The sequence below is a fragment of the Trichinella spiralis genome (genome assembly GCF_000181795.1).
Source record: "Trichinella spiralis strain ISS 195 chromosome Unknown Scfld4, whole genome shotgun sequence".
NCBI lineage: Eukaryota > Metazoa > Nematoda > Enoplea > Trichinellida > Trichinellidae > Trichinella > Trichinella spiralis.
This window is the reverse complement of record NW_003526943.1, coordinates 4,825,607-4,839,082: the sequence shown is the minus strand read 5'-3', so window position 1 is coordinate 4,839,082 and position 13,476 is coordinate 4,825,607. Positions and strand designations below refer to the sequence as shown.

Genomic DNA, 13,476 nt, shown 5'->3' with positions numbered 1-13,476 from the left:
TGTGTGCCACAGCGCATTTGGCAACTACACCGGCCCCACTTTTCGCTCAAAAGGTCATTGCACACACAAATTGAATCGGCCCATCCAATCCATGTTATATCGGCTTTTCATTTTATTCGGCCGTGAAGTATTTGTCATTAATGGTTTTCTTTGTCTAATTCCTCAGTGAAGTCTTTGTCGCATTGGTTTTTTTTGTCTAATTGCTCATTGATTCAAACTCTTCAGTTGTGATTAAGATTTGACGGTCCAATAAAATAGCGTGGGTAATGACCAATGAGAGAAAAGCGGGACCGAGTAGTACCAAACCTGCCGAGGCACTCCACCGCATAAGTGTGCCGACGTCAGCAGTAGCTGGTCATCTGATCTGTCACTCACGATGGTCAACTGACGATCGTTTTTTTTCCCTCGACATCATACAACAACATGCGAAGTTCATCAGGTTTTGCACGGCAACAGCCGAAGAACTTGCGGTACAAGACTTTGACAGAACTCACCAAGCGCTCCATCACACCACGGCGCCAACTCCGCAGTCAAATTTTATTCAATTCTCTCCAGTGCCACAGCATCTTAGAACATCTTCTACTTGTGGCTGTAAAACAGCGGCTTCAAAAATCAGATGGTCAGATGGAAACTGCGGAAGTTCTCCGATGGCATTAACTTGGAACGACCACGTAGCAAGATGAACCAGCGCAGTGTCCTAAGAAAGCTATCCACCGTTATATCTGCTACTAGCTCGAGATGATTGCACCTAACAGACATTCACATAAAAACGCACACCAACATTTTATGAAACAATAGCAGGCACCAACACCTCTGGCAAGGATGGGAGGATCAAAGTCAATTCCTACTGCTGGTTCAGTTCTTTCAAGTGGCAGGGCGTTCATCAACTGATCAAATGGTTTCATTGTCATCTTTGGACAGACCACACATTTCGTCACCTCTCCTTCCGTCGGTTATTCAAAGGCTACCATTAGTGGAAGTCAGCGTTTGACTTACATGGCTATGCAGCCGCTGTGGGATTTCTGCAGCGTAATGACGCAACCCAATACAACATCTTACCGAAGAGCATTTTGAGGCATTATGCAGCAATAACAAAACACCAGAAAAAATTTGAATTTTATTTTTTACCTAATAAATTACCAAAAAGCAATTTAAATTAAGAAATAAACAAAATGTTGATGAAGTTTTATGCCAAATTAGAATGAAAATTTAAGCACTATAGGAGTAAGAAAATTCATAAACTTTTGACAATATGATAATAACATTTAAAAAATTATGAATGAAATTACTAATGAAATGTGCAACAGAAACTGTTGGATCAGTAGATCAATTATGTTGCTTCATTCACAAAAAATAACAGCAACATCAAAACAGTTAAAATTTATAAATATAATTGCATGTTTGCTCTTTTGCTGCATCGGCATTTTTTACTGGAAGTAGCAAATGGCGTGGTGCTTCATTCTGATTGTGGCGAGCTTTCCACGGCATGTTCATTAAGGAGCTGTTCATGAGAAAGGAGAACGGGTAAACTGTTGAAGATGATTTCCATCTGACGTTCCCAAAAATGCAAATCAGCACGTTGAATTACATTCACGTTGTCTTCATCGTACGGATAAATTTTAAGCAAATAATCAATACATTCAAATGATTTCCAAATTCTGAAGTTCAATGTGCTAAGCACATCATTCTCGGCACGCACTGTAACTCTCCAGGTATGCTCTTTTTCATATTCCACATGGATACGGCATTCACAAATTTTTTCGATCGCTTTTACGGTAAAACCATGAGGACCAATTATTCTACTTCCAATATCAAATGGACAGCGCCAAGTTGAATACATTTTAATAGAATCTATTTTTTCTGTTTCTCCACTTGGTTGAGGAGGCGGAGCGTGAAGAACATTCTGCAACTCTGGCAATGATAGCAAATTCTTCATGTGGTAAAGCAATAGATTTTCTTCAAGCTTTGTGAACATATTCAGTACATTTCGCATCGTTTCATAATTCTTCTCACTTAACAGATCATTCACAGAATCTGTATCAGAATGATGCAGATATTGAATGGGACAGCGACTCTTGAACAATTTATACTGGTTTTTATAGAATTCCAAATCGTTGTATTGAATTGCTTTTACCGCATCTTCTTCAGTGGGAGGAATTTCAAGTAAACGATTAATGCATTCAAATGCTTTCCAAATTGTAAAATCTACAATGCTTCTAAAATTTTTCTCAGTGAACACTTCTATTCGCAGAACGTTGATTTCTTTCCATCGTAGATGAATGCGGCATTTACAAAGTGTCTGAATCACTTTTATGGTTAAACCGCGAGGACCGATTATTCTGCTTGAAATGCTAAATGGATAGTTCGAAGCTGAATAAATCTTCATGGCGTATCCTATATGAACTTTCCCAATTGGTGCTGGCTGTGGAATGCAAAAAATCTTCTGAAACATTGGCAATACTAACAAGTTGTTCATGTGATAGGTCAGCATTTGCTTTTCCAATACTTTAAACATTTCCAATGAAAATCTTTTACCCACTGAGTAATAGTCACTTGAAACAGTAGTTACATCACTTATATCAGAATGATGCGGCTGTTGAATGGTATAACAATTGTTGATGATTTCAACATGATTTTCATAGAAATTGAAATCATCAAATTGAATTGCTTTCACCATGTCTTTTCCTGTAGGATAATATTGAAGCAAAGAATGAATGATTTGAAATGCTCTCCAAATTTTGAAATTCACAGTGCTCTCGTAATCTGGTTCAACAACTATCTGGATTTGCAGCAAGTTATCTTCTATGTAATTCAGCTTGATGCTGCATGCACATAATTTTTGAATAGCTTTTACAGTGCAGCCACGAGGACCAATTATTCTGCTTCCCAAATTGTACGGCAAGTCAGAAGTTGAATAGCATGCTTTTGCGAACCCTTCTTTAATTTGTCCACTCGGCTCAGGCGTCGGAATCTGAATAATCTTCAGAAACATTGGCAATGCAAGCAACTTGTTCACATGATGCAGCAAAATGTGCTCTTCAACGTTAATTATTAGCTGTCTGATGAATTGTTCGGTGGAATCATTGTCGGCTTGCTTCACCGTACTGCTGAGCTCATTTAATGCAGCCATCTTGGTACTGTTGTGGAAACTGAAGGAGTGAGAGAATGGAAATTTCAACATCAAATAACTTATTCTTTTCAACTACGAAAGAAGTAGTGCCGTTTAAAGTGAATATTTTAAACTCAGTTTTGTTTAAACTGAGTTTTGTTTAAACTAAGTTTTGTTTAAAGCTGTTTAAACAAAGGCATTTTTCTTCAGTTATTATATTTAAAAGTTTCTATATATTTATTAATTTTAAAAAATTTTGATGAAAAGTAAAAAAATATTATTATATATATATATTTTATTTCATTTGGCTTAATTATTACTGTTTGTTTAAAATCAAATCAGTAAATCAGCTCTATTAATCATTAATAATAGAGACTGTGCACTCTATATTTGTAGCAGTTGTTATATTGATGCAGATGGGCGCATCTGAGACCAATCTCAACGAACCAAAGTCAACGTCCGGTTGCCCGATGCAGAAGAAAAGTAGCTCTGGCTGTCCAATGAAATCGGTGATAGCTTAGATCCGGGAAACATGATGCAACCGGAAAATCAACAGTCTGCACCGAACCAGCCGCTTCTTTTATCCACAGAAAGAGAGTTGTCTTCCATTCCGAAAGCGGGTTCCAATGAAAATTGGATGTATCCATCGGCGCAGATGTTCTGGAACGCAATGCTCCGCAAAGGCTGGCAATGGAAAGAGTCCGACATCCAGCCTGACGACATGGACAGCATTATTCGCATTCACAACAGCAACAACGAACAAGCTTGGCGTGAAATATTGCGTTGGGAAGCTTTGCATTTCAAAGAGTGCGACTGTCCCAAGTTGAAGAGCTTCAGGGGCGATGCCACTAAATATACGCCACGAGCTCGAATTCGTCGGGCTCTTGGTTACGAATTGCCGTTCGACCGTCACGATTGGATCATAGACCGTTGCGGTAAAGAAGTGCATTACGTGATCGATTATTACGATGGTGGAAAAGTGAACCCAGAAACAGGTCAGTTTAGCCTCATGGATGTTAGGCCAGCGATGGACTCTTGGCAAAATATTTTTGATCGAATTATCGTAGCTTACATGCGTTTCAAGTACGATACGCTAGGCATGAAGCCGCCACGTGTCAAATGTTCGGTTTCTCAAGAAATGCTCAAGTAAACTCAAGTACATCGACATTTTCTTTCTCTCTCAACTATTTGCTCTTTCACATGCACATATTGTGTACTTTATCGCAAGTAGAATGAAAAAATTTAATTATAAAACTATTCCAATGACAATTTCACACAATATAATAATAATAATAATAATAATAATAGTAGGAAAATTCTACAATCTGGAACACATTGAAAGGGAAAATGAACGGCAAATGTGTATTCTAATTATCAGTTATTTTAGCAACAAATTTTGAAAATTAGTTAATAAAACTAGAATTTTACAATCAGTTTCAAATAAAACGCTACAAAAGATAAATGTACTAAGTAGCAGAAAAAAATTAACCTGACCAATCAGGACCTTTTTCATTGCTTTCATACATTTTTTTGGAACGAAAAGAAAACCATGGCAACATCTCGCTAGCGTCAACTGCAGATGCCTTAAAATAAAATAATGTTGAACATAAAAATAAAATAAATAAATAGTTCAAATGAAACCTTCAAATATAGGCATGCATCTGTTCCATAGCCTTCCATTGAGAATAGAAATAAATCCCCTAGAAAATATCGAGCATACAGTCGAGAAAGCGGCAAACCATAACCCAGTCCAGCCTAAATAAATCATACAGTATGTTTACAATTGTTTGCGATACATCATTATATAAATTGCACTAGTACATAAAATTATAATAATTTAACGTACCATTGGAGCGTCATATTCAACATTTTCCGCACTTGGAAGGGAAGCAGTAGTATACATATAATTAAACAGTTTGCCAACAATATGCCGAGGCACTCCACCGCCTTGATCGCTTACCTAAAAATACAAACAAAGCTTTTATTAATTTCAAAAAAGACAATCTTTTAATATTAAAGTCAGATTAAATAACTGTTAACAAACCAAATTTATAATTAAAGATACTGATTTGAAAATTCCTACAGCATCGTAAACTCCCCTTTATAGATAAATCTTCCTTTCCTTTGACAACTCGTATTGTAATCGGGGGTAACTCATCTTTTTTCCCATGCTCTTCCACCACTGCGCGTAATGCATTCTTCAAAAAATGACAACTGTTAGAATCAAAGTCGCTTCATTTCAATATCATACACGAAAAAAATTACTTTTAGTAATTCAACCATAATGTGATACAGATGCGAAGGTACGTAAACGATGCTTATAGGTTGTGATGGCTCCAGCACTACAAATTTAAAGTGACAAATGTTTAAATATATTGTTAACAATCACATTTGTGCATAATACAAAAAACCAAGCTATTTCTTAATAATAAACGTTTCACCGTTTATGGTTTCAATCTTCATTCCAGGAGAGGTAACGTAGTATCGATCACACAGAAATTTTGCATTCTCATAAGCATCTAAAGCTGAATAAATTCACTACTTAGATGAAGAAACATTTAACAATACCTTCAATAATAGAAACGACGTTACAATTCGGATCAATGCATCCAATATGCCGAGCACTAGTGTAAAACGGATGTGCTTCGTCGCTGAAGATGATAACTTAATAAAATAAATGTTAAATTTGTTTATTTGAAGAAAATTACATATATACATATACAGTCGAACTTGGTTAAGTGCACATTTCCCTTAAGTGCACAAAATTCTTGCCTAACAAAATTCCCTGTAGTTAATTATACCGTATAATAATGGATTTTGCTGAGGTCCATGGGATTTACTATTTGCAATACAAAGCCCTTATGTGCAGAATAGACGCATTCTTGGCTGCTTTAGGTTTATCATCAAACATAGCAACTATTGATACTGAGCAAAGTTGATTGTTTGCTATATCAGAATAAGCACGCCTATCACGGACAAGGCGAGCTAAGCCTTGCCAAAGTCAAAACAACGACTGCTTTCCCAGGAAATTATTCACAAGCAAACTGTCGCAGATGTGGCAACAGTTCGTTCATACTTTCATGAAAACAGCATAAATCAGACATACCTAAACCGAATTGAAGATCAGCTAGTAAAGCTGGTGCCACAAAATATGATGACTATTTTACTTGAAATAAATGGACATTTTTTCACATTAAACCTATTTGTAAATGTGAAGCTATTGATCCTTTCAATTACTCTGCATAATTCCTAACTTTGGATAAGTGCATGGAAATTCTTGCCAAATTCCATGTGCACTTAACCAACTTCGACTGCATATAAAAATATATACCATGCTGATAAATTAACATGCGCACGCTGATGCGACTAAGATAAAAACGGTTCAAAAAATATTGAATATTATTTTGCGTAACAGGATCAATTCCATGAGTTGCTTTCATTTCCATTAAACCCTACATGCTATTATTTGACAGTAATATCTGAACAAATAAATCGTTTCTGCAACTTACCTCGGCCATAGTTTCTACAACTGTATTATGCCTTTTCAAAACTCTGCTAAGCTGTCGTGAAAAGCTAAATAAAAAGCCTGCTAAAAATTATATTGAAAATTAGAACAAAAAATTCACAAAAAATAATAGAATACAATTTTCTAACTGTTAAATATATTGAGCGGTCAGTGAAATTCAAATGAACAAAAAAATCACAAACTCTCTCAATGTGCTTTCATCCGCATTAGCATTTTCATACTGCAACAATTCTTGAAAACTCTCCTGATACCACTGATAAACAAGCTTGGTTGACGGGGTTTCCATCAACTGGGATGGAAGAAGTTCAACTTCTTTCATTATATTTGCCAAACGTACGAGAAGTTCCTTCTTCAAAAATTCAAATGAATTTTTCTCATCACGAAGCTTGCCTAAACATCAAACAAAATTGACGAACCAAAATCACAACGCATCTAAAACTGAAAATATGCAAAAAATCCAAATCATATTTTTACAAAAAATTTTTTCATATTTAGCTATTTTCGAATTAACAAACAAATTTTCCACAGACAACACAAATAACAACAATGCAATACCGAAATCCACCAAGCTTTGCATGGACAAAGCAGAAGGCCGAAACTGAGCGTAGTCATCGATTTTTCTTCCAATTATCCTTATAAGCGGCGAAAAAAGATATCGCGTAAATTGCATGATTCCTTCAAATAAAATTCAAATTATCAAACAGTTACATCAACGGATTTTGAGACGAATTTGCAGCTTTTTGCAAAAAAAGTTGAAATCAATCACTCTAAGCATTGTTGATTTCACACAGAATAACAAAATGAAAAAAAAATTGGGTTTTTCAAACATTTAAAGATACTAGAATTTTCAATCAATAAAAATGCACGATGTTTATTCATTGTTTATTGAAAAAATAAAATTATCTCGACAGAACAAGAAATTTAAACCAATCAGGGCGTTGCATACTACTTTTCAAATACAGATAATAACGATAATAAAGTTCTTTCTTAATTTCAATAAATAACGAAGTCTTTTTGGAAACATTTACATTAGAAAATAAAAATATTTTTCTGATATAATTAGAAAATTATAAAAATTACATCACTGAGCGATATCGGCATTATGACTAATAATTGATAAAAATACACAGTTTGGTAAGAAGAAAATTAAGTAATACCATACTATATATTTTGTATTTTAATATTTTGGTTGAAAATTTTGTTAAATGCATAAAATGATGAAAGATATTGCAAAAGTATTTTTTTAATTTGAATAAAAAGTACAACTAAATGACAGTGCTGATTTACTGATTTCAATTTTAAAAGAAAAATTGATCACAATTTCATTGAATTCACTTTGGGAAGATTCAATTTTTGTCGATGTAAAAGTTATCCATATTTTGCATACAATGGCTGTAAAGAATAAAACAATTCATTTAAACTGCAATGACAGCTAAAGTTAACTAAAGAAATACTTTTCTGCAAATACATATATGTGAATTTCTTATTCTAATTTCTTACGTGCTTGTTGAAATTGCAATGATATGCTATCTTTTAAATCATCTTATAAAAGTTATGATCAATGAAATGTTTCTTCTTTCCATTCTAATTATTCAGATGTTGAAAGCAATATTTGTGAAATTATTTTTCCTCTTATTATTACATAGTTTATATTTTCTGTTACATTTTTTTGAAATATTTTACAAATGAAAATCCTGTTGTTGAAATGTCGAAAAAATTAAAATGAAAAATTGAAAATGGACTATTTAGACTCAGGTTTCAATGTTTGTTAAATTCAAATTATGTTGCAAAAATAAAAAATTAAAGTGCAACGTGGCATTTGGGATGGTCCCAGTTGGGCTCAATTTTATTCCCATTCGGTCCCACTGTTCATTTATTGGTCGTTGTCCTTGCTATTTTATTAGTCCGTAATCTCGCTATTTTATTAGACCGTAAAGTCTTTTTCGTATTGGTTTTCCTTGTCTAATTGCTCATTGATTCAAATCTTTCCCTTGTGATTAGCTGTAATATTTTTTCATTTCATTGGTTCAAACATTCCATTTATGATTACGTAACTTTAATAATAGTGACGTATTTTAAAAAGTGAAAATGTTTATCATTCCNNNCAGTGAAATTTTGCAAACAAGCACAGCTGACGAAATGTCCACACCCCCCCATTCCAAGCAGGACCACTGGACACGAATGGAGACCGAAGTCTCGTTCCAATTCGCCACGGTCCGCGTCCACGAGCTGCACAACGCCATCCTGATTGCCGATCAGAATCAACTGTTCGCCGTTTCGACCACGGCTCGGACAAGAACGCACAATGGTCGGCGAACCGCCCAACGAATAACGAACGCAAGCCTGGGTCAGACGTGTCGGCCACGCCCACTGGTTCCACTGACTGGCCAGCTGGCTCAACGTGTACCAAGTCGACCCAGCCGGGCTTGTTGGTTCGGGCTCGACAATTGGCTCGACGTCGTAGCGGCACAGTCGACCGTTGCCCGTCACGGCCGCCAGACGAAGTTCGCAATCCGGAGCCAAGCAGATCCCGACCGGAAACCAACTTTTGACCAAATTTCGTTGTTGATTTTCCAAACAGCAAACCGTCTCGTAGGACATGGTCACCGGCTTGCCGAATTCGGTGGCGCCGGCACCACTGTAACGACAGGCTCGCAACGACAACCCTCCATTCTCTTGGCACATGTAAAACGCGTCTCGTTGTCGACACGGCAAGATGGACAAAATTGCAGATGCACTGCGGTCGAACGTCAAATGGAGGACCGGCAACATTCGATCCACGTTGACCAGCACAATCTCCCGCGAATAAACTAAAAACAGATGACCACGCCTAGACGGCTGGTAGACAAGCTGTCGACAGCAAATTTCCTGGTGGCAAGATGTCGTCACTTCGTCACTGTTCATCATTGATGCCCATTCGACCATACTGTTATTATTATTATTACTGCTATTACTACTGCTACTACTATTGCTATTATTATTATTATGATTCGTATTATCACTGCTGTTATTATTTATCTTAGCGTTATTACCAACTGAAACACTAACACCACTGCTACCCAGTGCTTTGACTAGCTGATTTTTTATAGACAACGACATTGCTGATCTTTTCGAATGAAAATCAACAACCGACTCTGGCATATTAACCGTTGAAGATTCGTTCGCCTGAGTAAGACGATACTGCTTGGTTGTCTGTCCTGACGGTGCCGTAGATGTGGAAAAATCTTCAATCAAAAGCAAATTGCCGACCGCATTCAAAAATGCTATCCTGCTCAACTGAAACGGATCCATCGAAAAGCCAATAAACACGTCCGTGTATACTACTCGCCAAAGTTGGGTTCCTTGGTCGCCGTTCCAGAGGATCAACGTCGCCGGCCCATGCAGTGCGAGCAACAAATCCGGCGACGTATCTTGACAACACAGCCACTGCATGTCGACCACAGCAGCAGCGTTGCTTTCACCAAATTCACAACGCACTTGCGCTTGCAATACATTCCAGACAATGATTCGGCCCAGAGAATCAGCTGATGCTAATCGCAAATACCAGTCGTGCAAGTCAGTCGCATGTCGAAGTGAATCCGCTCTCGACCATCGAACCTGAACTTATTATTATGTACAACACCAGTAAACTGTAAAATACAGGTGTGAAAACAAATAACTGAAAAATAATATGCAAGGTAGAACAAAAATTTCCCAACATATCATGACAAATAATAAATTGAAATTGCACAACTCAAAAAATTTTCAAATTTCAAAACTCTCTCATCCAACTATACACAATTGAAAGTTGAATTTAGAAAACAATCACCAACATATACTGCAGCTAACATACAAGCTATATTTTGCCAGTGCTCATATTTAAATTCTTCTAGAAACATAATGTTCACTCAAAAAATGCAAATACAAAATTAGTCACTCAAATGGAACAATAAACTAAACTAAACCGAAACTATTCTACGGTAGTTAAAAAGCGTTGCAAAACAACATCTGCTACTCTGCTGTCATACAGCAAAAGTGCAACATTAATGCTGAGAAATTGATAATTGTTGACTCACTTTTATTACTTTTCCAACATGACCAGGTAGTGTTTGAACAGCAGTCATGCTTTTCGCATGAATAACAACCACAAACGAATGGCAACCGTATGCAACAAAACCGTGCCATCCCCAGTCAATGCAACCGCCGTTTTTACTGTGCAAGCCACCCGTAATTACTTTAGACATTTTAAAGCTATGCTAAATAAACGACGCTTATTAAGCGTAATAATTTCAGTAAAAACTCAAGCATTCAACGACAACAACAGTCCAGTCGCAAAGATGCATGATTCACTGCACTTTGCAAACATTACGCAGCAAAAACAGTAATCTAAAAAAACTCAAGATTTAATCATTTATATTGAAAATGAATTTGTGAAATAATAAAAAAAATATTAATTAAACAAAAAAATCGTTTTAATTTTTTAAATTTGGCATTTTTAAACCTTTATTTCTTTTAATATACTAACTGTACCTGCTGATTGGATACTGTAGCAATATTTACAGTTCTTATCAGTAAAAAGTTTCGCCTTGATTTATCTGTTTCTTTTGAAAAAGAAGATGAATTAAGTACGTTTTAATATTCATTTTAAAAAAAGATATTTAAATTGGTTAATTTTCAAATCGAAACACTTTATCCAACTACAGCTGTAATAAATAATTTGTTTCCAATCTCAACTGTTGCTTTTTTTTATTTATATGTAATGTTCAGGAAAGTACATAATTTTTTTATGTTAGAAAATATTCTAAAATTTTATGATTCTAAAATTACTTTCACATCATATTTCATGAGTTTCGTATTTTTTGTTTTGATTTCATGCAAATGTATACCTCTGATTTATCAAATACTGCTTTATGATATTTTTTATACTGGCAATTGTGTGAATATGTTTCTAGTTTATTTATTCTAAAATTATACTTTCTTGTTTATTTAAGCAGAACTTGCATAGAATTTCAACGTGTTTTGCTTTCCAATATGAGCACCTACTGTTGTTCATTTTTGAATAGGAATTTATTTTATGCGTACTTTGAACAGTTGTGTACTTTATTTACTTTTATGTTTTACGGTGCGTTTGAAAAATTATTTCCGAACAATTCACTGCTTAATATTTGTAGCAGTTGTTGTATTGATACAGATGGGCGCATCTGAGTCCAATCTCAACGAACCAAAGTCAACGTCCGGTTGCCCGATGCAGAAGAAAAGTAGCTCTGGCTGTCCAATGAAATCGGATGATAGCTTAGATCCGGCAAACATGATGCCACCAGAAAATCAACAGCCCGCACCGGACCAGCCGTTTCCTTTATCCACAGAAAGAGAGTTGTCTTCCATTCCGAAAGCGGGTTCCAATGAAAATTGGATGTATCCATCGGCGCAGATGTTCTGGAACGCAATGCTCCGCAAAGGCTGGCAATGGAAAGAGTCCGACATCCAGCCTGACGACATGGACAGCATTATTCGCATTCACAACAGCAACAACGAACAAGCTTGGCGTGAAATATTGCGTTGGGAAGCTTTGCATTTCAAAGAGTGCGACTGTCCCAAGTTGAAGAGCTTCAGGGGCGATGCCACTAAATATACGCCACGAGCTCGAATTCGTCGGGCTCTTGGTTACGAATTGCCGTTCGACCGTCACGATTGGATCATAGACCGTTGCGGTAAAGAAGTGCATTACGTGATCGATTATTACGATGGTGGAAAAGTGAACCCAGAAACAGGTCAGTTTAGCCTCATGGATGTTAGGCCAGCGATGGACTCTTGGCAAAATATTTTTGATCGAATTATCGTAGCTTACATGCGTTTCAAGTACGACACGCTAGGCATGAAGCCGCCACGTGTCAAATGTTCGGTTTCTCAAGAAATGCTCAAGTAAACTCAAGTACATCGACATTTTCTTTCTCTCTCAACTATTTGCTCTTTCACATGCACATATTGTGTACTTTATCGCAAGTATAATGAAAAAATTTAATTATAAAACTATTCCAATGACAATTTCACACAGTATAATAATAATAATAATAGTAGGAAAAATTCTACAATCTGGAACACATTGAAAGGGAAAATGAACGGCAAATGTGTATTCTAATTATCAGTTATTTTAACAACAAATTTTGAAAATTAGTTAATAAAACTAGAATTTTACAATGAATTTCAAATAAAACGCTACAAAAGATAAATGTACTAAGTAGCAGAAAAAAATTAACCTGACCAATCAGGACCTTTTTCATTGCTTTCATACATTTTTTTGGAACGAAATGAAAACCATGGCAGCATCTCGCTAGCGTCAACTGCAGATGCCTTAAAATAAAATAATGTTGAACATAAAGATAAAATAAATAAATGGTTCAAATGAAACTTTCAAATATAGGCATGCATCTGTTCCATATCCTTCCATTGAGAATACAAATAAATCCCCTAAAAAAACCGAGCACACAGTCGAGAAAGCGGCAAACCATAACCCAGTCCAGCCAAAATAAATCATACAGTATGTTTACCATGTTTGCGATGCATCATTACATAAATTGCCCTACAACATAGAATTATAATTATTTGGCATACCATTGGAGCGTCATATTCTGCATTTTCCACACGTGGAATGGAAGCAGTGGTATACATATAGTTAAACAGCATGCCAGCAATATGCCGAGGCGGGGTGGTTTTACTCGGTCCCGCTTTTCTCTCATTGGTCTTTGCCCACGCTATTTTATTAGACCGTCAAATCTTTGTTGTATTGGTTTTCATTTTATTTGGCCGTGAAGTCTTTGTCGTAATGGTTTTCTTTGTCTAATTCCTCAGTGAAGTCTTTGTC

At 36.1% G+C, this 13,476-nt stretch overlaps 6 protein-coding genes across 6 annotated transcripts; 3 read left to right on the top strand and 3 right to left on the bottom strand.

The window, feature by feature from the left end:
* Nucleotides 1-266: 266 nt before the first annotated feature.
* On the top strand, nt 267-991 carry Tsp_01208 (hypothetical protein). The gene is made up of 2 exons (XM_003376967.1): nt 267-619; nt 802-991. Exons 1-2 carry the CDS (start codon nt 267-269, stop codon nt 989-991), a joined length of 543 nt encoding a protein of 180 aa, XP_003377015.1.
* A 465-nt stretch (nt 992-1,456) lies between these two features.
* On the bottom strand, nt 1,457-3,130 carry Tsp_01209 (conserved hypothetical protein). The gene has a single exon (XM_003376966.1). It carries the CDS (start codon nt 3,128-3,130, stop codon nt 1,457-1,459), a length of 1,674 nt encoding a protein of 557 aa, XP_003377014.1.
* Nucleotides 3,131-3,644: 514 nt separating this feature from the next.
* On the top strand, nt 3,645-4,259 carry Tsp_01210 (cytoChrome c-type heme lyase). The gene has a single exon (XM_003376965.1). It carries the CDS (start codon nt 3,645-3,647, stop codon nt 4,257-4,259), a length of 615 nt encoding a protein of 204 aa, XP_003377013.1.
* Nucleotides 4,260-4,593: 334 nt separating this feature from the next.
* Tsp_01211 (conserved hypothetical protein) lies at nt 4,594-7,247 on the bottom strand. The gene is made up of 12 exons (XM_003376964.1): nt 7,191-7,247; nt 6,818-6,984; nt 6,619-6,682; nt 6,458-6,561; nt 6,347-6,420; nt 5,678-5,773; nt 5,551-5,634; nt 5,375-5,451; nt 5,143-5,307; nt 4,956-5,069; nt 4,751-4,864; nt 4,594-4,692 (listed from the first exon to the last, which is right to left on the bottom strand). Exons 1-12 carry the CDS (start codon nt 7,245-7,247, stop codon nt 4,594-4,596), a joined length of 1,215 nt encoding a protein of 404 aa, XP_003377012.1.
* Nucleotides 7,248-8,784: 1,537 nt separating this feature from the next.
* Nucleotides 8,785-10,858, bottom strand: Tsp_01206a (putative bromodomain and WD repeat-containing protein 2; the record flags this gene model as incomplete). Its single annotated transcript, XM_003376963.1, has 3 exons — nt 10,691-10,858; nt 9,668-10,232; nt 8,785-9,445 (listed from the first exon to the last, which is right to left on the bottom strand). Coding segments are annotated over exons 1-3 (1,394 nt in total), but the record flags the coding sequence as incomplete, so codon positions are not given.
* A 787-nt stretch (nt 10,859-11,645) lies between these two features.
* Tsp_01207 (putative cytochrome c-type heme lyase) lies at nt 11,646-12,540 on the top strand. The gene is made up of 2 exons (XM_003376962.1): nt 11,646-11,736; nt 11,786-12,540. The coding sequence occupies exons 1-2, from the start codon at nt 11,646-11,648 to the stop codon at nt 12,538-12,540; spliced, it is 846 nt and encodes a 281-aa protein (XP_003377010.1).
* The last annotated feature ends 936 nt before the right edge of the window (nt 12,541-13,476 follow it).